Genomic DNA, 26,154 nt, shown 5'->3' on the forward strand with positions numbered 1-26,154 from the left:
GTCCTGGAGTTCCTGTACCTACATGGGAGGCATGGAAAAAGGCTCCTGGTTTCATACTGACTCAGCTCCATTTAGAAGTTTGTATCATCTATACAAAACTTGAGAATCACTTACTGAATCTAAAATGATCCCTTAGTTATAACATGCAAAAGCCTACTCAGCATTTAGTATTTTCTTCTTTACATCTTTAGAAATGGCCTTTTAAAAGATATTTATCAATAAATGCAATTGTACAGTGCTCTTCTAAGAAACAAATGACCTATCTATGGCAATCCACATGGGAAAATTTTGAAGATGCCTTTCAGGGTGTATTTCTCCAAAAGTAAATGCCAAACATTGAGCAGGTACCTCGAAAAGTAGTGAAAGGATGATGTCCTTTTAAATACATGAGTACCATATAGAAGGAACAAAAGATACCTTCCGGCCTTCGCAGGCAGCGACAGGAAAAACACACTCCAGTGGGCGTCAGGAAACACTCAGGACATCTCAGGAGCCACTCAGAGTAACCGGGGAGTGGACACTAAAGACACGGTCACCTCATTAATCTTCATTTCCCACTGTAACACTGCACGTGAGTTTCATAAACAGACCCTCTCATTCGTGTAACTGAGTGTCAGTCCTTCAGACCTGCAGATCTCAGTCAACCCCTCAACGCCCCACTTTTAGAATGCAACAATTGAAGGGTTAAATAAAACAAGTGAGAGACAGTCCATTTTTATTTACATCAGTTCAGTTTATACATATTTGAATCTTATTCTAATGACTAACCTGCTTCCAGTATGAAAAGCAAATCTAAAATAACTTGATCACCTTGCATCAACACAACTGTCCACATACACTCCAGCACCATCCATGTAGAAGCAAACGTAACTTCACTGTGTCAGAGAGAGAAGCTTTTAACCTAAGTTCAGCGAGACGAAACCTTTCATAAACAGCATGAAAATAAAGGCTGAGGGAAATTTTCCAAGATGCTACTAATAGTGGCTTTTTGTCCTACATTTTAGTACAATGAAACAAAATATGAAATTTATTTAAAATATAGGTAGATTATTCCATTCTGTTCAAATCTATTAAATACCTTCCAAGTCTCATAATTCAGTCCTGGATATGCTTGGGAGCATATTCTGTTCAGCAATGTGACCTCTATAAAAGCTCCCAGGAAATTCCAGAAAAAAATATATATAATCTTTTAATTTAAAAGTTGATTGATTTGCCAAATGATGCAGCCAGGTTTGCTTCTCTAAAAGCTTCTGACAAAGTCTGCAAGAGAAGATATTTAAAAGTTACACACCAAAAGTATTTGTGGGAAACAAGAAAATGTAGACAGCTGTGAATTCTATGTTGGGAATTACCGGATGTGCATGGCAGACCCTCGCTATGTCTTCGCAGGACGCCCCGTACTCCAAAGCGAGCGCAGCTTCGTTCACCATTTCTCCAGCACCCTTTAAAAGAACAAGCAAGAAGTCATTTTGCTTCCATAGCAAAAACAAAACAAACCAAAAAACAAAACAAAACGATTACACACTAATAGGACAGCAAAGGTTAAGAGAGGCTGCTTTAGATCTTAAGATTCAAAGGACACGTACTGTGGCGGAGTAGGTTAAACTACCGCTTGGGACACCATACACCCCAAATTGAAGTGCCAATTTGAGTCCCAAAGGCACCTGGGAAAGCAGAAATTAACAGTCCAAGCACTCGGGTCCCTGCCACTCATTTGTGAGAGTCAAATGGAATTCTAGCTCCCTGGCTTTGGCTTGGCACAGCCTTGGCTGTGTGCACACCTGGGGAGTGAAGCAGCAGATAAACCTCCGTTTGTTTCTACTACTCTGCTTTTCAAATAACTTTTTAAAAAAAGGTCAAAACTGCAAGACTTTAACTTGTAAAGATTAACTACTACTGTGACTGATAAAGAATCCCATTTCTAAAAAAGTGATCCTTACCACTTGCTACACCAATCACTCCCAGGCTCTGCGCTCCCTTCACCTCAAGTCACAGCAACTGATCTTACAAAACTGCTGTAAAAATGAAACAAAGCACATGCAAACATTCTGCTCTCAGGACTGTTTCACAGACACCTTGTGGGAGGCCATGACTGTAGGAAGAGCAGAGGGGTGAGCAGCAAGAGCCTGCCTCACCAGGATCTGGAAGCAGAGCGCTCTGGGCAGAGGCCACTGAAGCACAATGGCCCCACTATGTGTGCACATCTGGCCTGACATGAACATCAGAGAGGACCCGGGTGGCAGGGCACGCATGAGCCAAGGCAGAGAACACAAACAGTGGGAAAGGCAAGCCAGGCAGGACCAGATTCAGGGAGGCCTTGTCGGTAACAGTCAGCAACTGAGCAGTCCCCTGGACAGGGAAGGAGGGAAGGCCTGCTGTCCATGCGGAAGCGATAATCCCAGCAGGACTCATGTACCGGCACCCACCTGCCAGTGATGCACACACGCCAAAATCCCAATGTCTGCTGGCAATTAGTAACCTCACTATGAACACAAGGCCGTCTAAAAGTAAGCTCTAAATGACACTGTCTTTCAGAAACCTAGGGAGGACATCGGGCTTTACTGGATATGCATGACAGACCACTGCTGTATCATAACACGCCATTCCACACTGCAAACCGAGGGCAGTTTCCTTTGCCATTTGAGCAGCTCTCTTGCTGTTAACAAGCCAAGGCTTCAGTACTCACTGGGCCCAGAATGTGTGCTCCCAGCACCCTGTCCGTGGCCTTCTGCCCGAGAATCTTCACCATGCCGTCCGTGTCGGCATTCGTCTTAGCTCTGCTGTTAGCAGCAAACGGGAACTTGCCAACTTTGTACTCAATACCCTGATGGGAAACAAAAAGTGAAAATCTCTATAAACATTGAAAAAAATCATTCCCATTGGTGAAACCACCTAGTGCTTGTTCAGGAAATAAATCCCAAAGCAACTGTTCACAGAGTAGACAGGAGGGAAGACACAAAAGGTGACCTAAGAAAGTACACTTATATTTTAGGTACAAATCTAAACAAATACAAATGTACATCCACGTGGTTGCATTTCAGAGCTCTGCAGCTACCAGCTTCTGAAGAGCAGCATCCACTGGTAAATCTAACAAAGCTAAGAATATGTGCGCTCTGAAGTTCTATATGCTGTTAACAGACACTGATGCCTTTTCTGAGCCTCTAACATTACCTCAACTCACACTCTGGAGTAACACTGCCCGTATTCAGGCTTACCTCCTCCTTCAACTGTTCTTCTGACTTTCCGACCCAAGCCACCTCAGGGTGCGTGTAAATCACTGATGGCACGCAATTGTAATCGATGTGCACAGCTCCCCCGGCCATGCCTTCCACGCAGATAATGCCCTCGTCCTCTGCTTTGTGAGCCAGCATCGGACCCGCAACCACATCACCGATAGCATAGATACTGCCAGAGATCACAAGAAACGTGGTGAAGACTGGAAACTGTGGCTACTCCTCAGTCACACCATGGTAACAACATTACAGGCCTAGCTAGTACAACACCAACAAGTCTAGCAGATGAAGCTCTTCCAAGACTTGATTCCAAGCACTGTTGTCATTTTACATTTTATAAGTTTAGTATTCTTCCCCAAGGCCATTTATGTCTTACAGTAGGACAGTTTTACTTTCAGTCTTTGAGGTAAATTATTGAACACGAAAATAGTTATTTAACTTACTTTGGAATTTTAGTTTGGAATCTGGTATTGACTGGGATTCTACCTCTGGGATCTAGTTCAATTCCAAGTGCTTCGAGTCCCAAATTCTGAGTATAGGGCCGTCGGCCAATGCAAACCAAGAGCACATCACATGTGATAACTTCAGCCTTACCACCAGAGGCAGCTTCAATGCTAGAAAAGGAACAGCACAGATGACTACACAAGTGCCCACCATAAAGAGCTGACAGACGCAGAAAATGAACATCAGAAACTGTTCTTATGTAGATGGTATCTCTAACAATATGCTGGCAATTATAAACACGAACATGTTGATCCGGTAAGAAAATGCATATATATCCTCTACAAGCTTATCATTACACTCATAGTGTTAACAACCATAGTTAAGAACACTTGTCCTGGGCCTGACTCCATAGCCTAAGTGAGAAAATTCTCACCTTGAATGTGCCGGGATCCCATACGGGCACAGGTTTGTGTCCCAGCTACTCCACTTCCCATCCAGCTCCCTTCTTGAGGCCTGGGAAAGCAGTCGAGGACGGCCTAAAGCCTTGGGAGCCTGCACCTGCATGGGAGATGCAGAAGGAGCTCTTGGCTCCTGACTTCAGACTGGTCATTGCCGCCATTTGAGGAATGAAGCAGAAGATAGGTGTCTAACTCTGCCTTTCCATAAATAAAAACATAAAATATATATATATACCTTACAATCAGCAAGATCCTAGTTGAAGTACTGACTTTGCTATTCATCAGCTGCATTAAGTTAGGTTGCTAAGTGAGATATTTATTTATTTATTTATTTATTTCAGAATTAGGGTGCCAGGCACATAAAAATAACCATATAAACTGTTACTACTTTCCCTATATATATGTATATATATCAAAATATTAGTTTCACTAAATGTTGAAAGCTGTAAATTTTCTAAATGTGCAATATAAAAAGGCATACCACAGTGATAATGCTGTGTCAATTTTTCTGGTTTCAAGTGAACCATCAAGTTCAATGTTTGGAAAGTGTTATATACTAAGCAATAAAGTTACAAAAGCTGGGGCTGGCATGGTGGCCGAGTGCTAAAGCTGCTGCCTGTGACACGGGCACCCCACATGGGTGCTGGTGTGTCCCTCTGTTCTGCTTCCAAGGCAGCTCTTGGCTAATGCGCCTAGGAAAAGGAGAGGCGGCTCAAGCACTTGGGACCTTCTCCAGGATGAAGCCCCCAGCTCCTAGGTTCAGACTGACTCAGTCTGGCTGCTCTGGCCACTTGGGGTATGAACCAGTGAATGGAAGACTTTTCTCTATTATTTTCAAATAAATAAATAAATAAATAAATCTTTAAAAAAAGTTTAGGGCTCAACATGGTAGCCTGGCGGCTGGAATCCTTGCCTTGCATGCCCGGGATCCCATACAGGTACCAGTTCTAATTCTGGCAGCCCTACTTCCCGTCCAGCTCCCTGCTTGTAGCCTGGGAAAGCAGTGGGGGCTGGGCTTGAGGCCTTAGAACCCTGCACCCATGTGGGTTATCCAGAAGAGGCTCCTGGCTCCTGGCTTCATATCGGCTCGGCTTTGGCCATTGCAGCTACTTGGGGAGTGAATCAACAGATGGAAGATCTTCCTGTCTCTCCTTTTCTCTGTATATCTGACTTTCTAGTAAAGATAAATAAGTACTTTTTTAAAAAGTTTGAGCATTAAAAAAAAAACACAGACACGAATGACATCATATATCAAAACAAAGGTAGCATACTTACGAAACATCAATTTTTCCATCTGGTTTCTTGGTAGCACCAGTAACCTTTGTATTCAATTTAAATTTAAATCCTTGTTTTTGAAGGATGCGTTGAAAACTTTTAGAAATCTCCATATCAATTCCAACTCCACCTACATGACCCAAAAATTCAACTGCGGTCACATCTGCACCAAGCCTTTGCCACACTGAACCCTGCAAACAACAATCAAAAATCCCAAAAACCATTAGGTCATAAAAATAAAACTAAGCATATTTACCAAATCACCTTAAATAAATTATTGTAAAGTACTGTCTTCTTTTGTTAATGTTTTTGTTACAATTTATAAGGCTTAAACTTTTGTTACAGGGTTACTGTGACAAATATGAAAAACTTCATATATCTATCCAGTCCCATTTACTTAACATGTACTACCTGTCAGGTAACATTTCAGCTGCTGGGCACGCACCGGTGAACAAAACAAAAATTCAGGCAGAACAAACAGAGAAGCAAAATTCATGTCAGAAAATAGTAAAGCACCACGAGAAACAAACACCAAGCAGGTAGTAGACAGGGAAGTGCAGAGGGAAGAGGCACTGCAATTTCCACAGGTGGATCGGGGAGGGCCTCACTGCGAGTCACACGTTCACAAGGACTTGAAGAAAGGAGGGAAGGAAACACACAGGTTAGCTGTTCAGGGGCGGGGCAGGGAACGCTAGCACAAAGGCCTAGGAAGAGCATGGGGGCTCCTAAAGCCAACAGTCACTGACGTTCAAAACACTCCACTGTTTCAGGAGAATCGCTCCCTTTCTCATACAAATTATAATTTATAATGGTGACTAATTTTTTTTAACAAAATGCATAATTCCAAACACTAACAGATATAAAGCTGTGAAAGGCAAAAAGATCATATTTCCAACTAAATTAGATTTGATTATTAAAATTTTGAAAATTTCATTAATGTTTGGGATGACACTTGAATTAACCCAGAGGTAAAACACGACTCTGAATATTCAAAAACATGCATATGCATATATATATATAAAAAGACATTATTCCAGGCCTCTGCCTGCAGCACTGACATCCCATATGGGCACTGAGAGGTCAAGTCCCAGCTGTCCCACTTCCCATCCAGCTCCCTGCTAATGGCCTGGGAAAGCAGTGGAAGATGGCCCAGAGCCTTGTGCCCGTAAAGCCATGTGGGAGATCCAGACATGGTTCTGGGTGCTGCAGCCATTTAGGGAGTGAGCCAGTGGACAAAGGAGAGATCTTTGTCTCTCCTTTTCTCCGCAATTCTTTGAAGTAGAATAAGTAAATTTCAAAAAATATATATCAAATGATGAACTGGACATCACCAAAATTAAAGACATAGAATAATAACCTTAAGAACACAAAAACAGAAATCAGACCGGAAAAAAATATTTGCAACAAACCTATGTGGTAAAGGAATTGTACCCAGAATAAAGAACTCTCCAAACTCAATGAATTAACAACCCAACACAGCAGCAAACAGACAAACCAAAGACGCAAAGACAATGCAGAGATGAAAAGTGTTCGATATTGTAAATCACAAGAAAAATGTAATGAAAACCACAATGGATGTTACCATCCACACATCAGAATGGCTCAAATAATGAACACCCAAAGAACCAACTACTGGTGAGGAAGCAGAGGAACTGAAACTGCTGGCAAGTGGTACAGCCACACTGAAAAACAGTTAAAACAGGTATCTACAGCAAATCTTGCACATGGATATCCACACAGTGTCACTCATAACAGTCCCGAAATAGAAAACCCAAGTGCCCAACAACTAAGCAATGGATAAACAAAGTGTGCTATGTGCACGGAATGGAATATTGGGCTTACAAAGGAAATACATGCAGCTATCCACTGAAACTCACATGAGCCACGAGAACATTATGAAAAGGAAGGAAGTCAGACACGAAATGTTGGATATTAATGATTCCATATTCCCTAAGTGGTCAGAAAAGGAAATCCATAGACAGAGAATGAAATCCAGCAGTGTCAGGGCTAAGGGAATGGCAGAGAAGCACTGCTAATGGACACCTGCTTGTTTTCCTGGAATGATGAAAATGTTCTAGAATTACAGCCAACTACTGTGCATCACAGTGAATCTGCTAAAAACCACTGAAGCTCACCCTTTGAATGGGAGATATATGAGAGTGTATAACTGGCACGAGCGCATACTAGACATCATATGTAACTCCTGCAGGTCTTGCTTACATTTTGATATGGATGGTAGTACTGCTAAGCAGGTTTTGTTGTCTGTTCAGGGCCTGGGTGGGTTGGATCAGGAGAGATGGAGCTACATGTTTACTGGACAAAGAGCCTTGGAAACACAGTAGTAGAGATGCCAAAAGGCATTCAAATATGAATAAACGTAGAGGGACCAGTGGCGTAGGAAACCTGGTAGAATATAACGCCATACCAGAAATTACTGAATAGGAACATGGGGAATTGTGCTTACAGAATAAAACACCTCCATTTAGGATGTCGGAAACAAAACAATTCCTGATGGTTACAAAACACAACAACCCTGAGAAGGGCAACCTGCAACGGAGGGAAAGGTCACTGGCAATATGGGGAAAGTTGTCAGATGGACGAGCAGGCAGGAGGTACGAAGCAGCACGGCTTTCACAGAACAGCAAGCAGTCCGACGATCCAAAACGTCCATTCTGAGGGATCAGAATGAGCATGGCAAAGGAGGAAGGGGATCACACATGCTCCGTGATGGGTAGGATCTTCACATGGGACAGCCTGCTCAGAATGAGAGCCTGATTCAAGGATCTGAAGGGCTACAGGATACTGAAGAACCACCAGACCAGTTCCAGGAACCGGTAGGGAGGAAGGGACAGGAAGCAGACCGCATGATACAGGACACTGTTCTCATGAGGAATGATTACACACGTTAATACTGGTGGTCTAGGGGAAAAAAGTGAATTCGTTCCTACTTCAAAGTTTTCAAGCAAAGCTCAGTATCAACTGGCCCAGCATGTCACACCAACCATCAAAAGTGACAGGCAACACTTACCAATTCTACTCCTATCACTCCTGCTCCGATAACAACCATCTTTTCTGGAACTTTTTTTAAAGATAAAGCACCCGTAGACGACACTATTGTATCTTCATCAATCTGTATAAGAAAAATAAGAAAAATGACAGAAATTATCTAGAAGAAACCTAGTAATTTATAACTATATCACCATGAAATCACTGGAATTGCATCACTGATTTTGAAGTCAAACCAAGTTCAGCAAATCCCATTAAAATGCTAAATTTGATCATTTGACAAAATGATCACTTTTAATTTTTCACACTAATTTCAAGTATAAAATTACTATAAAATGTCTGGTAAAAACCACTGCAACATAAACACCAGTGACTCTCTAAAGCTTAATGACTGTGCAGGTGTAATATTTCACTCAGAAATGTATCACTTAGAGCTCACAAACAGCAGAAAGCAAACGTAGCTGGAACAGCGGTCATTTGTAAGGCGTCAGTACCGTGATTCCTGGAAATGGAGTAACTTCCGAGCCTGTCGCGATGAGGATGTTTTTGGTGTCGATGACCTGCGTGCTGCCATCTGCTTTTGTAGCAGTGACCTGATTTTTGCCAGTAATCTTTCCAAATCCATTGACATGAACAACCTAAGCATAAAACAATGTTTACAAATTCACAAAGGTTAAAAAATTTTGATAAATAGGATTACTAAGAAAAACGTGCTCTGTACATACTTTCTTCCATGCAAAATGCTGCTTCCTGTATGATATGACAATGCACAGCCATGCCACTAAAACCCCGGACCAGAGGCGCATGCTTCCTTTCACCAGTGCTCTCTATATAGTTCTGGAAGTTTCAGCCAGAGTCAAAGGCAAAGGAAGAAGGCAAATTACCCCTGTTTGCGGTTAAAATGATTCCATACATAGAAGACCACAAAACTCCAGTAAGAGACTACTGGAGCTCATAAAGGTTTGTTAAGTTATAGGATTTACCATCAACACACAAAAATCAACAGCCTTTGCATGCACAAACAGTATCATGGCTGAGAAAACACACAACTGTAAGATCAGCACTTTTCATAACAGCAACCAAAAAAAGTAAATACTTTGAAATACAGCTAATCAATGATATGAAGCATGTCTATAATGAAAATTACAAAACAGTTACAGAAAAAAAAAAAAACAGGAGACATTAAAAAAATGGAAAAAATCTTCCCTGCCTGTGGATTGGAAGAGTATCAGCAAAATGCCGTGCTAACCAAAGCAATTTACAGAATCAATGTAATCCCAATCAAAACATCAGTGACATTTTCTCAGATCTATAAAACACAATGCTAAAGCTCAAATGGAAACACAAAAATATCCCAATCTTAAAAACAAAGCCAGAGGCATCACACCACTGATTTCAAGACAGGGCAATTATAATTAAAACAGCCTGGTACTGGCACAAAAACAGACATGTAGACCAAGGAACAGAATAGAAACCCCAGAAATTAAATCCATGCAGCTACAACCAACTAATCTTTGACAAACAAGCTCCAAGCAATCACTGGGAAAGGGCACTCTCGCCAACAATCGCTGAGGAAATTGGATCTCCATAGCAGAAGCTACGTAAAGCTACATACAACCCCTACCTTACACCTGACATGAAAATCAACTCTACAAACTGATACAATCAGGGAAGCTACAAGGAAGATTTCTTGCATAGGTAATTAAGGCAAACACAAACAGGATTACATCAAGCTAAGAAGTTTCCGCACAGCAAAGGAAAGAAAGCACAGAGGCAACCAACAGAATGGCAGCAAATAGTTGCAAACTATACATCTGATAAAGGACTAACACCCTGGACATATAAGCTCAACAAACTCCAGTACAAAAACGATCCAGACAAAGAATGTGAAGAAATTCTTCAAAGGAGGAAATGTAAAAAGCCAAGACACATGAAAACATGCTCAGGACCACCAGCCATTGGGGAATGCAAACAAAAACCACGATGAGGGACCAGCATGGAGGCACGGCAAACGAATCCTCTGCCTGCAGCACCCACACTCCACATGGGTACTGGTTCAAGTCCCAGCAGCTCTGCTTCCAGGTCCAGCTCTCTGCTTAGTGCTTGGGAGGACACTGGAGGATGGCTCAAGTCCTTGGGCCTCTGCACCCATATGGGAGGCCCAGAGGAGGTTTCTGGCTTCTGGCTTCTGGCTTCAGATCAGCTTGGCTCCAGGTATTGCAGCCATTTGGGGGTGTGAACCAGCAGATGGAAGCTTGCTTTCTGTCTCCACCTAACTCTGACTTCCAAGTTAAATAAACAAATCTTTAAAAACAAAAACAAAACAAAACAAAACAAAACAAAACCCACAATGAGTTTTCACCTTACCCCAGTTAGAGCAGCTACCATTCAAAAATCCAAAAACTAAAAGGTGCTGAGGAGTCAGGGCAAACTGCTGATGAAAATGTAAACTAGGACAACCAGCACAGAGGACAGCATGAGGACTCCTCAGAAACACCCACACAGATCTTACCATATGACTCAGCCATCCCACTCCTGGGATTTTACCCAAATGAAAGGAAATTAGCCTACAAAAGTTATTTGCACTCTCATGGTTTTTTGCAACTCAATTCACAACAGCAAAGATATGGAACCAACACAGATGCCCACAGAGTATATCAGGGAAACCGACTTTAGGTCAGCATATTGGTTTTGGTGTTTAATGATTCATGTATATATTTGATGGAGTTACAGAGAGACAGAGGGAGAGACAGAGAGGTTTTCCATCTGCTGGTTCACTGCCCAACTGGCACAACAGCCATGGCTGAGCCCAGCCAAAGCCAGGACTCGGAAGTTTCTTCAAGGTCGTGCAACTGGCTGACAGGAGCCCGAACCCTTGAGCCATCTTCTGTCGCTTTTCCCACACCATTGGCGGAGAGCTGGATACAAAGTGGAGCAGCCGGACTCAAGACGGTGCCTATACAGGATGCTAGAACTGTAGGCAGCAGCTTTACCTGCTGTGGCACAATGCTGGTCCAGCATGCTGTTTTCATTAAATATATATCACCCAGTAGCCAAGTTCAAATAGCAACACTCTATTATCTGTAAACCAATGAGACTATTTCACACATATACAAATGAGGCATCAATCTAAATATTAAACACCAACCTTATTCTGTTTGAATAAATGGGCAATTCCACCTGTTAAAGCTTTTACTGCAGTACTTTTCTGCTCCATCATCTTCTCTAAATTCAAGCGAACTTCAGACACTGTAAGTTGTTAAACAAATTTGTAATCATTACCTAAATTCCTGAAGAAGTGTGGTATTTTTCATGAAACCAAGTCTGGAAAAGTTTCAATCCAATATTTTCAAGATTTAGTAAAATTTTTAATTTAGTAATTGGCACAGTAATCATAGCTGATAAAAGGTTGCCAGCAGAAATATTCTGTTATCTTAGTAATAGAATGTTTAAACACTGTAAAATATGTACACTGGGCAAAAACACTGTCCAAAACAAAACATTACACTCCACTTTGCAAACACACGCTCCGAACAATCTTAGGACCGTTGTTAAGTCTGGAAGACATTTAAAAAGAAATGGCAAAATAAAACAACACTTGGAATTTTAAAAAAGAAATGATCTCATGAAATTAAAGAATAAACACATTTGAGCATTTCAAATGCAGATGCTTGAAACATGTGGTTTGGTTAGATTTTAATTACTCACCTAACTTAAGAGAGGACTTGCAAGCAACAATGTAGGAAAAAGCAGCTCGATTCAACAGAACTTGGGAGGTGAAAAAGATATCTAAGAGATTGGCCCATGCAACCAACACATCTCAGAGCTGAGGCAACACCGACCCTCAGGGATGCGATTTGCCAAGATGAAGGGCTGGACTGACCCTACCCATCACTGCCTTATATCATTCTATTCTACATTTCATCTAGTGTAACACACCAGCTCTATGTCCACTGCACTGCCTACACACAGCTTTCTTTCAGAAACCTACTGCTATAAGGAAACAAATGTAGGAAGTCACCTGAAGGTACACTTAGGTCCTTCCTACAAGAGACCACCCTTCTGTCAACAATAGGACAAAATGGAGGAAAATACCTCACTCAAGAGAGCCTGTCAGAACAAGACACACAGATTAACATGTTACAAACGGTCCTTCCAATCGGCTGCACATACCAGCACACACACAAACTGGGGCTGGGAACGGCCCTGGTGGGGGGCTATTGGGAGTCATTCCTGCTGGGCTGCAGTTCCCACTGGTGTGCCTGAGGGCTGAGTGGGTGGTGGGCAAGGTTAAGCCAGGCCACAGCATCTACTGGTCTGCATATGAGATGGGGCTGAGGACAGAACTGACAGGGCAACTGCAACCACCAGTGTGTGTCTAGGCTGATGAGGGTGATGGACTGAGCTGGACTCTGTACTGCCTGGTATACGTGGGAGTCAGGTCTGGGGACACCTCTGATGAGGTTTTTCTGGGGACTCCCACAACTGAACCGCTGGATTCAAAACTAACCACAGGGAAAATCATTTCCCATGGTGTGTATGTGTCAGAACTGGGCCTCTTTGGTTGTTGGAGCCTGTGCAGTGAATAGCACACCCAGAGGCACACGGGGGACATGACAGCTCAAGGCCTGCAGAGGACACCTAGTACCATGGCAGAGGATGGAGGGCAGAACAAAACGGACGACTCTCATGACGAAGCACTGACAGCAGTATCTGGGCGAATGGAGACTCTAAGGTGGACTGTCAGCCGATGGACCCTGGAAGGATTTCCTCATCCTTGAAACAATGAAATCAGCAGCATCTCAGAACTATCAAAACTACATCAGCAGTGTCCTCAGACCATGCCCCACGCTGGGGAGCCTGGGATGACATCGGGTGGCCATCCCCCATCCCTGCGGTTAGGCTGTTTGGGAGCAGTCCTCTCCCCTTCTCTCCCACTTCCCCAGACACAGGAAGAAAAAAGAGATCGGGAACAGTTTTCTCATCCACTTCCCTCCACTCCTCAACCTCTCCCACCCTAACCAACGGACCACACGGGCGTACATCCTTCTCAACTATGTAAACATCATTAAAACTAAAATAAACATATTTTTTAAAAGAAAGAAATGGTCCTTTTTCCAGCTGTGCCCCGCCTTTCCCTCTGCCCCCTCCCTTCACATCTGTCTGCTCACATGCACTCAGAATCCCGCCTCCCCTCAAACCAAAAGCTGGTAATGGACAGAAGACGGGGCCGAACTCTGGACTTCAATATTCTTTAAGGAAATCGATGTCTTTGAGAAATTTTATCTCAGTCTTTCCTAACTAAACATTTATAAGGGTACTTAAAAAATTTGTGAAAATAGAATCAAAAGACAAGTTCATTTTGAAATTTGTGTAGTTTTTTCATAACATACATCTCCATTGGCTGTGTGTAAAGAATTCTCATTTGCAACAATTTCAAATTTTTGTGCATGATTTTTTAATCCCATTTTCCATCAACTTTTTAAAGTAATTTCACTTTATACACACACACACACACACACACACACACATACACATATATTACACAGGTAAGTCTTCATGCCTCATAATATCATTAAAAATGAAAAGTATACTTACTTTCAATTCCCCTAGATGCAAAATCTTTTCCATGGGCCATATGGTAATAATGAGAGTTATTCAATAAAGCCTAAAGGAGATAAAAACATAAAATTACCAAATATTCATAAGCAACCAACATGCAATCAAAAAGCATTTCCAAAAAGACAGTCTCTACAAGAAACAGTACAAAGACTGTACCAATCCAACTCCTTAAGTCATTAACCTAAAACAAACAATAATGACATTAACACTGAAGAAACAAGAACGAAAATTTTATTTTTCTACTTTCTTTTAAAGCAAAAGCATCAGAGCCTGGCATTGTGGCACAACAAGTTAAGCTGTTGCCTGCAATGTTGGCATGCCCTATACGTGCCAGTTCACTTCCTGGTTACTCCTCTTCCAACCTAACTCACTGCTAATGCACCTGGGGGGCGCAGCAAAAGATGGGGGGCGCAGAAGACGGGGGGCACAGCAGAAGACGGCCCAAGTACCTGCAGCCCTGCATCCACATTGGAGACCTCGATGAAGTTCTAGGCTCCTGGCTTTGGCCTGGCCCAGCCCCAATTGTTGTGGCCATTTGGGGAGTAAATCACCAGAGAAAACTGAAGAATAAATCTGTAACTCTGCCTTTCCAACTAATAAATCTTAAACAGCAAAAAGCAAAGGCAAAACAAGCATTTACCTCAAGGTGATAGGCTAGAAAGGTAGTTGTAAGTACATACCTAAAAGAACCTATTGGGATGTATAGTAACTGTGTAATAGAAACTATCATAACCAGATGTGCAGATAACAATGCAGAATGCATCTCTATTTCCAAATTAAAGATGGACTTCCAATAAAACTCTTAATATGTCTTGACAACAGGATGCCAGACTCTGACACTTGTCCATACCTACCATATTAGGATACATTTAAACAGCAGAATGCTGGACTTGTGACTGTTCATGAAGGACTGTACTACTGTATAATATGGGGGGAATCCATAAGGATAAAGGAACTTGGAGAGAGGGAAGGGGAGATCCCAGAGCCTATGGAACTGTATTATAAAATAAATCAAAAAGAAAAAAAAAGACCTATTATCTGTTTCAGTAGTAAAGGAAAGCTAAAGAAGAAAAACAACAAAGTCTGAATATAAAGGTTTAGGTTTTCATCTCTGAAGCTACTTCAGAGGGCTGGCGCCATGGTAACAGTACATTAAGCCTCCATCTGAGGCACCAGCATCCCATATGAGCACCAGTTCAAGCCCTGCCTGCTCCACTTTTGATCCAGCTCCCTAACAGTCTGGGAAAACAGTGCAGGGTGGTCCTAGTCTTTGGGCCCCTGCACCCATGTGGGAGACCCAGAAGTTTCTCCTGACTTTAGACCAACCCATGCAGCCTAGCGATTTGGAGAGTGAACCAGCAGATGAAAGACCAATATCTCTCTCCTTGTCTCTCTGTAACTGTGCCTTTCAAATAAAAGCAAATAAATCTTAAAAAAAAGAAAAAAGGAAGGAAGCAGGAAAGGAAAGGAAAGCAAGATAACAAGAAGAAAAGCTACCTCAGGAATGCGAGGCATACTGACAGCAGCACTAAGCTTCACAAGGAATTACGCGGGGATGGTTTGTACTTCATCCTGAGGCTGTTTTTCAGCAACTGCATTTGTCCGATACTCTATCTCAATGCGGCCTTCTAGGAGGTGGCTAATGAAAACCAATTCCATACGGAGCAAGGCAGATACTCACCTTAGAAGGAATACAGCCCACATTCAAGCACGTCCCTCCAAGCGTTTCATTTTTCTCAACACACACTGTCTACAAGCAAATAAAACGTTATGTAACTGCACATCAGCTCTCACTAAAATTCCAACCGTGTCTGTCTTCATTAATAAGCTCCTCAAGCTTTCATAAAGAAATTAGAATACTCTTCTAAAATTTATCATGCGAATAATGCTACACTCAGGGCAACCCAAGAATCAATTATTCTATACCTCATTCATTTCTGGTTAACATTACATACGTATTACTTTAATTCCGTTTCTCTTTCAAAGTGTGAACAGAAGGCAAAACGAGAAGTCCTGAGAGGATGGAAAACACAAGGGACATCCGCCTCCCTTTTCCTGGGACTACACCCCATGGAGCCCTCCACACCACTCTCAGGCTTACAAACACTTCACAGAGTTAAGAAACCATTTGCCACATCTCTACCAGCAAAGTATTTTATGAGTGTAAAAATCAGCACCTAGTCTACATTTTACTCTTACCTTAAAGCCTAACTGGGCAGCTTTGATAGCAGCTACATAGCCTCCAGGGCCAGAGCCGATCACGGTCACATCAGCATCAACTACAATAAAGCAAGTTGATAGAAAACAGTAAATTGCTTCACATTTACCAAAAGCAATACTTAGTAAAACAGGCTATAACACCCTCTGTGTAAACCACCAAGAAACTGAAAATAACAAGCATTTTCTACACTGCCTATTTTATTCTTAAGTACAATGGCACAATATTTTAAATTTTTTCTATTCATTACGGCATGTGGAAATACAAGTCAGAATGCGGGTGTCCGTGTCAGCGTGCATTCTCATTGGCTCTCTCCACATCACAAGCATGCATTCTCATTGGCTTTCTCCGCACCGTCCTCTCTGCCTCTCAAATAAAAACCAAGAGCCTCCCTCAGCCCCCAAACAAAACTAGCAGATAAACTCCACCAAATAACTCTTTTACTTTTTTAGTGAATTTGGTGACTAATGGTTACTGCCTTATAATATCTCTCTTTTTTTTTTTAGTTTTTAAGATTTCTATTATGTGTAAAGCCAGGCAGGTGCCATGTCCATGAGCCTGCGCGTGTGCTTGTGTTAACTGACACAGCCTGTTAACAGCCTGGCTGTGCGGGAAGCAAGTGCTGGGGGTCGGCGGAGGGTGGCAGAGTTTCCGCTGTGAGCCAGGGTAGTGCTGCTTGGGCCAGTGCAGAGCCCGTCACAGGACCCACTGCCTGCCTGTCTGTGATTGAAGAGCCTTCTAGGCCTGTGTTGCTGTTATTCCTACGGATCTGTTCCTTCTTCTTTTGCTTTTTGAATATTTTCTTTTAAGCAAAACAACCAGTAGTTTATTTTCTTTCTGCTCTCTGGGGCTGTGCTGGGATCTGTGGACTGACTGAAGTGGGCAGCTGCCTGCCTGCTCTTCCCCCAGCCCTGGGCAGTGGAGTGTGCCAACGATCCCACTTCTCCAGGCCCGGGAAGCCCATTGGACCCAAAGGTTCCATGTCTCCCAGGGTTGCCTCTGCTGCCTCAGGAAGAGTTCCAGTGGCTGTTCTTTGTTTATGTGATTGAGCTCAAAAGTCTGGGGTTCCAGGGAGGCTGAACTTGATGTCGGGACTGTGGGGACTGTTGGTTTTACCTTGTTAGTGTGGACGTGTGTGCTGTGTGCGTGCACGGATGTTTCCCTTCCCTTCCTGCCTCGCGGAACAAGATGGAGAGACTTCTGGCTCTGCACTGCCTCTTGCCTTCCTGATGACATGGGACTGGTCTGCTTTCCTCCTGGTCTGCATCTCCTGAGTGCCCCTGCTGTTCTTGTCTGCATTTCACTCGCATCTTCCTCCCTGAAGGTGTCCTGGCATCCTGAGCCTGTGGGCCTCCCTTTTGGGTCCAGGTGGGAGACAGAAATCCAAATTATGGAGGAGGCCGCTTTTGCCAAGGCCAGGATGCGGTGGAGGTGGGCTTGTCCCCTGGTGACTCCTCTACTCCTCACCCAAAGCCTAAGCGATCTCGACCTTGGGAGGGTGTAAGTCCCTACCTAGCCAGCTGGAGATGTGGGAAGAGCTGACCAAAATGCGATTTCTCTGAAGACAGGGGCAGGGGCTGGGGGTGGTCACCACCCACAGGCTCAGCCCTGTCTTTGTCACCTCAGGTTTTTCAGCCAGCCTCAGGCAACTGCGTGGGCCTCAAGCCAAGGACAGGACAAGGTCACCACTACCCTTAGCCTCCAGGAGCTGCTGGGCTGGGCCAGCCGGTCTCAATCTGCATTTTGCTTCATACTTCCTTTGTCTTGTTTTCCTGTGGATTCTAAGTTCTGAACCAAGAAAGTCCCAAGTTGTCTCTTACCCCCACCCCTCCAGAGACCTCCTGTGGAGACAGGGAGCCACGTGGTACCCAGTGTGTTTTGGGAGTAAGGGAGTTCAGGTCCAGGTCCTGGGCCAGTTTGCCACATGACACTCAATTCCCTTTTGGATAGCAAGTGGAGAACTGGACCCTGGAGCTGGGGCTGCAGCGGTCAGCTGGGCAGGTGGCTCTGCCCCACCCGGTGAGGGAGCAGGTCTTCCTGCTCTCCTGACCCCATCCCACTCCAGCAGCACTGGTCTTTAAAATGTATGCTTTGGATAAACCTACCAATATTTTCAGTAAGCATATCAAAAAGTCACCTTTCTAAGCACTGTAACAACAACCAATACAATCTTAGCTGGTAGATAAAATTAAATGGTTAACAATGCAATTATCTGAAACTACTCCTTGGCACCAAACTTTGCAGTGGTTTCCCATCCATTTGGGAGTAAAAGCCAAATAGAGTTCCTGGCCTGGATTCCTGGATCTCTGCTCCAGTGTTCCTCCTGAGAGCTAACTCCAACTCAGACTCTCCTCACAGCCCCAACAGTCTTCTCTTGCCTACATTCAAGCCCCTGCCCAGACACGGCCCAGAAAAAGGTTTACCTCGACTCCCTGCCTAAAAGAGTCTCTTCCCTCCAAAGTAATTCATTTCCAATTACTGCAAGCAACACTTATCTGCTACTTACATATTGTTTATCTTTTATCAACAGGCTCTACATTTCATACCAGCAGGGAAATGCTTTGTTACCTACTGGAACACACTAGGTGCTCAGTAAACACTTAACTGAAGAGATAATACAAACACATTAGTTTTTAGACAGATCACTGTTTGAACACTGAAATACAGAGTAAGCGTTCTTGGCTAACTACTTACTAGATTGATCCGCGTAGTTCCTCAGGGGCACCACAGAAACTCCCTGGAGTCCATGAGATACTCGACTGAACTGGCCTCTCTAAGAAAAGAAAAGGTTTTTATTATGTAAAACATTAATGCGAAACACGGAACTCCGAGTAACAATGAAAATATCCATTTTGGGCAAACATGTAACACTAATTACTAATGTATATTTTTTAAAACATTTATTTATTTTTATTACAAAGTCAGATATACAGAGAGGAGAGACAGAGAGGAATATCTTTCGTCTGATGATTCACTCCCCAAGTGAGCACAACGGCCGGTGCTGCGCTGATCCGAAGCCGGGAACCTGGAACCTCTTCCAGGTCTCCCACACGGGTGCAGGGTCCCAAAGCAGGGCCATCCTCCACTGCTTTCCCAGGCCACAAGCAGGGAGCTGGATGGGAAGTGGAGCTGCCGGGATTAGAACCGGCGCCTATATGGGATCCTGGTGCGTTCAAGGCAAGGACTTTAGCCGCTAGGCCACACCGCCGGGTCCACTAATGTATGTTTTTAAAGGATTTATTTTACTGTTGTTGGAAAGGCAGATTTAAAGAGAGGAGAGATAGAGAAACCAATCTTCGCTCTGCTGGTTCACTCCCCAAGTTGCCACAGTGGCTGGAGCTGAGCCGATCCAAGCCAGGAGCCAGGAGCTTCCTCCAGGTCTCCCAGGTGGGCACAGGTTCCCAAGGCTTTGGACCATCCTTCACTGCTTTTCCCAGGCCATAAGCAGAGAGCTGGATAGGAAGTGGAGCAGCCAGGACACGAATGGCACCCAGATGGGATGCTGGCTCTTGCAGGCAGAGGATTAACTAATTCAGCCATCATGCCAGCTCCTGCAATGATGGTGTTCTAACCCAAATCCACGTAGTTCACACAGAACAATTTACAAAGACACTCCTGAGCCAACAATTAGGGACCAGCAAATTGAACAAGGTAACTTAGGAAACCGCACTAAATAATACTAGTTTTACAAATTGCAAATTATCTCCCGAATTTTCCAAAAATGGATGACTACCATTTCCCAAGAGCAGCAAGGGACAACAAAACAAAGCAAACAGTTTGCACTTCTGCCATCATGACAGGCACGTGGGTGGCGGTGGCCACACCTCCGGAGATGCAGTAAGACTCTCCACAGCGTGGCAGCCCCCCGGAGCTGCAGTGGGGGCTCCACCACAGGCCCACCTCGGCCCCTCGCAGAGAACACGGCTTCCAGTGCTCTCGGCTGCACTGCCCTGGGGAACACAGCGGCCTCTGCCTGGACAAAGAGCATTTCACTGTACACCTCCGTTTTCCTCCCACCCACCATGTCCTCCTACCCCTCCTTCCATCGGGACAGTCACCTGCTTTCAAACTCAAAAACAGTAAACTTATTACTTAGAAAAGTCCAGAAATAAACTACAGCTGATCCTTTATCAACAATCATTTGAACAGCGCAGGACCACTTACGTATGAATTTCTCTTTTGGGGGAGGGACTGGCAGCAATTCTATAAATGCTGATGAACTGAGCAGCCTAGATTAAAAATAAATAAAAGTCTTAAGGGGCCAGCATTGTGGCTCAGTAGATGAAGCTGCTGCCAGTACTTTCACATCTAGAGTACAGGTTCAAGTCCCCAGCTGCTGTGCTTCAGACCCAGCTCCCTGGGAAGGCAGAGGAAGTCAGTTAAAGCACTGGGGCCCCTGCCTCCTTGTAGGAGACTTAGATGGAGTTCCTGCCGCCTGATGCAACCCCATCCGTCATGACCATTTGGGGAGTGAACCAATGGATGAAAGAAGCCTCTCTCTGTCTTTCAAATAAACACATCTCAACAAACCAAACTCAGGAAAGATACGTGGGGGGCAGTGCAATAGTACAGCATGCTAATCCCCAACTTGCAAACACTGATGTCCCATGTGGGCACTGGTTTCTGTTCCCTCCTCCCCCCCCCCCCCCCCGCTACCCCGCTTCTGATCCAGTTCTCAGCTAATGGCTTGGAAAGGGAGCAGAAGATGGCCCAAAGCCTTGGGATCCTGAGGCCATGTGGGAAGCCAGGAAGAATCCTGGCTTAGGATCAGCTCAGCTCTGGCCATTGCAGTCATTTGTGGAGTGAACCACCACCTCCAATCCTTTAAAAAAGGTATGTAACAAATGTTTAAAATATGCCACCTTCTGGGGCAACTGTGCCAAGCTCAAGTGCAGCAAACTGCCTTCAAACTGTCTCTTCCTGAGCAGTTCTTCTCTCCAGCAACTCACTTATCACAATGCAAAGTTCTCTCTTTCAGCTCTTACTTTGCACCGTATGTAACACATAAGACACCATATGTAATTGATGCTATCAGTAAGGTTTGCAGTCTCCAGTTTGGGGGAGAGGTGTCCAACGTTACACCCACATTTCTCAACTGTACGAGAGGTCGCCATTACAAACTTTCGCTGTTCAGGAGTCAACTGCATTCGTTAATTGTCAACTTCGCCATTCCACTCGAAGGACAGTGTCTGTATTAAACGTAATCGGAGGGGGGGAACCCACCATACGGGGTGAGGGTCTACACGTGCTTTCAGGAATCTGCTTTTGGGGGTGGCGGTCTTAGACGGCTACAGAAGAAGGGGCTAGTTCCACTATCTTTAGTATCCCCACCAACACAGTACCTAGGCACGATGCCACAGACGTGCAGTGAGACTGTACAATTAACAGGTGCACAGGGAGCGAAAGTAAACCAGACAACCTGGTCTACGAACGGTTTTCTCCTAGGGGAGTACCGGAGGCAAGTCATGGGCGTAAAGCTGCCAGCACCGGCCGGGCTTCTGCAAGGGGTTGGCAAGCTCGGGGCCACTGAAGTGTCCTCAAGGTTACCTGCCGACTGCAGACGGCCGCTCAGCAGTGAGGACGACGAAGACGCCGAGGGCCCACGGGACCAGGGTGGCTCCCGCTTTCCCCACGGGTAGTACAGGTCCGAGGAGGGCGGGAGGTGAAGACCAGACGACCCTTAAGCGACGGGGCCTTCGGAGAGCCGCCGTCTCGGGCAGGGGCCGAGCAGGTGCACGGGCGGGGTTGGCCAGGCCGCCGGCCTCTCCCACCCTGCGTGGCTTTAGGCCGCGCCCCAGCCCTTCCCACCGACGGAGCGCGCCTGTCCGCACCTCGGGCTGAGCACGAGCCCGCCCAGGCGGCGCTCACCTTGGCCAAGGCACAGTACACACGACTCCAGCTCTGCATTTTGGCAGCCAAGTCTCCCCTCCGCGGATGCTTTCACCTCGGTCCGGCGCGTCCACCGCTCTCCCAAGGTCTCCCCGCCCTGCGCATGCACAAGCACGCCTGACGTCAGCCCCCGGCAAAGCAGCGCGATTGGGCCGCGCGAGGTTGAGGTGGTCGCGTCGCCGCCTCTGCGTCGCAAGCTGTCGTGAAGAGCTTCGCGCTTTGCGGCGGCCTGGGTGGAAAGGGGCCGCTTGGGCTGCTTCTGTGACGAACCAGTGGGTAGTTATTTCATGCAAGGAGGAAAGCTTAGCAAGTTCGTCAAGCTCTGGTGTTAAGTGTCCACTGGACAAACGGTGAGCTGTAGCCCAGTACCCCTGCTTCCTTTTTGCATGCAGTTGTGGGGTTGAGCTGAAAAGCACAGAACACATTTGTCCACGTTCCCACACAGCTGTAAGCAGCCGTACGACCGTATATTGGACAACCCTCCTCCTCAGTATGTTAAATTACTTCTCCTAATCCTTTAAAAAATGCAAGGCTGCAGCACCCATCAGTATGTATGTGGGCTGGGCCTGGGGATGGGCCAAACTGTGCTGGACTCCAGCACTTGCTGGTGCTTACAAGATCCAGAATGCATGGGGAACAGGACAGGCTAGGCTGTGGCACTCTCCAGGTCACATGAGAGCGAGGTCTGGGAGTGAGCAGGCGGGATCATTCTACAGCACACACTGCAACAAGTGATAGCCAGGACAGGGTGAAGGCCAGACTGGGTTGGTCTGCAACACCCACCAGTTCACATGAGGCCTGGGAGTGGGCGAGGATGGGCTAGGCTGCTGTACCCACCAGCAAGAACTGGAACTGGAAGCAGTCTGGGTTGAGCCAGGCTGTAGCACCTGCTGGTGAATGCTGAGACTGGGGGCAGGCCATCTCAGACTGGTCTACAGCTCCTGCTGGTACATGCAAGACCCAGGGCTAGGAGTGGACCTGCTAAGGAAACTTTGATGACTCCCTTGCTGGGCTGCTTCCACTGATAAGTGTGAGAGCTGTGACTGGGAGTGGACCAGTCTAAGGCAGGCCAGCCTGGTTAGGTTGCTGCAGTAGCTAGTGTGCCCCAGAGCCAGAATGGTTGCAGACCAGTAGAGACGGGCAGCATAAGCTGGAAAGTGCTGGAACTAGCTAAAAGTCATGGACTGAACCATAGTGCCCTTTGGTAGGCACAGGATGCAGGGCTGGGAACATGCCTGGTGGGGGAACTGTGGGCACTCCCTTGCTAGGCTGTACCCATTGCTGGTGAGAACAGGAACCTGGACAGAGTAGTGGCTTCTGTTGGCATACATGAAGGCCGGTTGGGTTTGGGGACATGGTGGGCTGAACTAAACCACAGCCCCTGTGGATAGCGATGAGAGCGGGATGTAGACTGATCTGGGCTGGGGTAAGCCATAGCAGAGGCTGGCATGGGTGGGGACTAGGACTGGTGACAAGTCTGGAAGGGGTTATTGTGGGTTGCCCTGATTGGGTCATGGCACTCAGTGGTGTGCATGAGGACCAGGACTGTAGCAGGCCGGCTGGGCTGAGCATGTCCAAATGCACATGGGGGACATGTCAGCCAGCTCATCTGGGCCAGCGGGGGATGTCAAATGCCTTGTCAGAGGATGGGCAGCAGAACAGGTTGAACAATTCTCCTGAACAAGCTTTGCAGCATGTTCCTGGGTCTGTATATGCACTGATATGGACTTTGTCATCCAGTAGACCTTGGAAAGATTTTCTCAGCCCTGGAGCAATGAAACCAACAGCGTCATGGAGCTACCAAGACCATTCAAGTAACACCCTCAGAACACTCTTCCCCGTATTGGAGTCTATGGGGCATCAGCAAAGAACTGTATCCCATCACCAAGGGCTAATGTGGTTTGACAGCAAAGAGCAGCCCTTTCCCCTTCCTCCCCTGCAGACACAGAAAAAAAAAAAGACTGAAACATGTGTCCCAGCCACCTTCCTCCATTCTTGACTCTCCCCACCCTAATTGGTGGTTCACAGGATCATACATTCCTTTCGACTTTGTATACAATATTGAAAATAAGAACAAAGAAAATTTTAAAAGAAAAAAATGAAAGACGTACCACAACAAAGCTATGACAAACTACAAATCACTCAGTGGCGGTGGCAGCAACTCCAGTTGGCAGTGGCCAGCAGTGGCAACAGCCATGTTCTACTCAGACCCTTTCTGGGCAAAATCTCAGCTGGGCTAGTCTTCCTGATGTTTTGCAAACTTTCTCAGACTTGACGCTGATCCTGTGGCTAAGAAACAGCTTGCCACAAGTCCTTTTTATGTATAGGTAAACCACACATGACTTCTCAGAGATCATTTGCAACTCAAAGTTCTGACCAATGACATTTAATGACCTCCAACATTTAATGAAAAGCTACTATGTACCAGATATTATAAATTGTGTCTTTTTTTTTTTTCAATTACATACCATTGCAATTCAGGTATGTTTAAATCTAATTTGCAGGAAAGGGAACAAAAGTGCAGATGATTTGAACAGTAAAAGTAAGGCCAATGCACGTGTCCTCACTTCCTGGTTTTTTTAAAAAGATTTATTTGGCTTTATTGGAAAGACAGATCTACAGAGAGAAGGAAAAACAGACAGAGGAAGACCTTCCGTCCCCAAATGGCTGCAACAGACAGAGCTGCAGGAGCCAGGAGCCTCTTCTAGATCTCCCACATGGATGCAGGGTCCCAAGGCTTTGGGCTATCCTTCACTGCTTTCCCAGGTCACAGCAAGGAGCTGGAAGGGAAGTGGAGCAGCCAGTGCATGAATGGTGCCCAAATGAGACCCTAGCACTTGCAAGGGGAAGATCAGCCAATTGAGCCATTGCACTGGGCCCTGTTTATTTGAAAGGCGGAGTGACACACAGCGAGGAAGAGATGAAAGAGAGGTAGAAAGATCTTCTATCTGTTGTTTTTTTTTTTTTCCCAAATGGCTGCAATGCCCTGGGACTGAGCCAAAGCAAAATCTGGAGTCTGCAACTCCATTCTGGCCTCCCATGGGGTGGCAAAGACGCAGGTACTTGGGCCATCTCCTGCTGCTTTTCCAGGCCCAGTAGCAGCGAGCTGGGTAGGAAGTGAAGCACCCAGGCTCCAGGCCTACATTCTGATATGGAATGTTGGCGTCACAGGTGGCGGTTCAACGCCCCACACACCACACCAGCCCCTGTTCCGACTCTTGCCACACTCCAACACCCTGTCTCTTCCTGTCAAGCACAGTGCTGACTGGTACAGAGCAGAATCCCTCTCATGGCTGAAATCCTCATCTCTGGCTATGACCCACTCCCATTATTGAAAACAAACTTAATGGGGGTGAATCTCCTTTTGTGAGAAATGAGCTTAAGCACCTTTAAGATCAATAGCACCATTAATGATGCTATTAATGATCAATAGCATCATTACATATTCAGCCTACTTCCCTAGGTATTTTGTGTTTTTTTTTAAATTGAGGCAGTATCTGTATTTCATTTACTAATCATCTCCATTTTTCCCTGAGACATTTCATTATTTAAAATGATGATTTAAAAACAAAAAAATTGTATCATCTAAGGGGAGGGGGTCAAAGAAAAAAATTTCTCATCTAAGCAGTGACATTTGATTGAGTAGATAATAATAACTTAAAGAATTGTTAACAGCATCTAAGTATGTGATTATAAATGTAGTAACTTAAAGTCCCTTAACACAACTTTCCCAGAAGGGGGCAGTGTTCTTTCATAGATGATTCCAAAGACACCAGGTCATGGATGCGCCAGAATTAATAAATCAACACTCACCAAATATTGTGTGTTGAACAGCTGCTGAGTACAAAATATTATACAGGACATTGACCAGAATGTGAAAATGCAGTGCCCCAAGGCCCCTGATTTCAGAAAGCTCACACTTTAGATGAAGAAATCAGGATTCTACCCAGGTACTATAGAAATATCAGACAACACACCTGCTCCCGCTGGACTTTCCATTCACACATGG

The 26,154-nt window shown here is 45.1% G+C and overlaps 1 protein-coding gene across 1 annotated transcript; it reads right to left on the reverse strand.

The window, feature by feature from the left end:
• Positions 1-698: 698 nt before the first annotated feature.
• Positions 699-22,283, reverse strand: DLD (dihydrolipoamide dehydrogenase). The gene is made up of 14 exons (XM_004598583.4): positions 22,125-22,283; positions 18,951-19,029; positions 16,238-16,317; positions 15,720-15,788; positions 14,015-14,084; positions 11,565-11,665; positions 8,911-9,054; positions 8,439-8,540; positions 5,411-5,601; positions 3,677-3,847; positions 3,216-3,405; positions 2,687-2,824; positions 1,353-1,442; positions 699-1,260 (listed from the first exon to the last, which is right to left on the reverse strand). Exons 1-14 carry the CDS (start codon positions 22,161-22,163, stop codon positions 1,195-1,197), a joined length of 1,530 nt encoding a protein of 509 aa, XP_004598640.2. The 5' UTR covers positions 22,164-22,283; the 3' UTR covers positions 699-1,194.
• Between the last annotated feature and the right edge of the window lie 3,871 nt (positions 22,284-26,154).

Source organism: Ochotona princeps, chromosome 25 (assembly GCF_030435755.1).
Source record: "Ochotona princeps isolate mOchPri1 chromosome 25, mOchPri1.hap1, whole genome shotgun sequence".
Lineage (NCBI taxonomy): Eukaryota > Metazoa > Chordata > Mammalia > Lagomorpha > Ochotonidae > Ochotona > Ochotona princeps.

Excerpts from the sequence above, each read along its gene's own strand:
- DLD (XM_004598583.4), bottom strand. The coding sequence starts at position 22,163 with ATGCAGAGCTGGAGTCGTGTGTACTGTGCCTTGGCCAAG. Across the intron at positions 3,406-3,676 it reads TTCCAAACTAAAATTCCAAA|TATCTATGCTATCGGTGATG; the intron begins GTAAGTTAAATA and ends GATCTCTGGCAG. Across the intron at positions 1,261-1,352 it reads GGGTCTGCCATGCACATCCG|ACTTTGTCAGAAGCTTTTAG; the intron begins GTAATTCCCAAC and ends CTTCTCTTGCAG.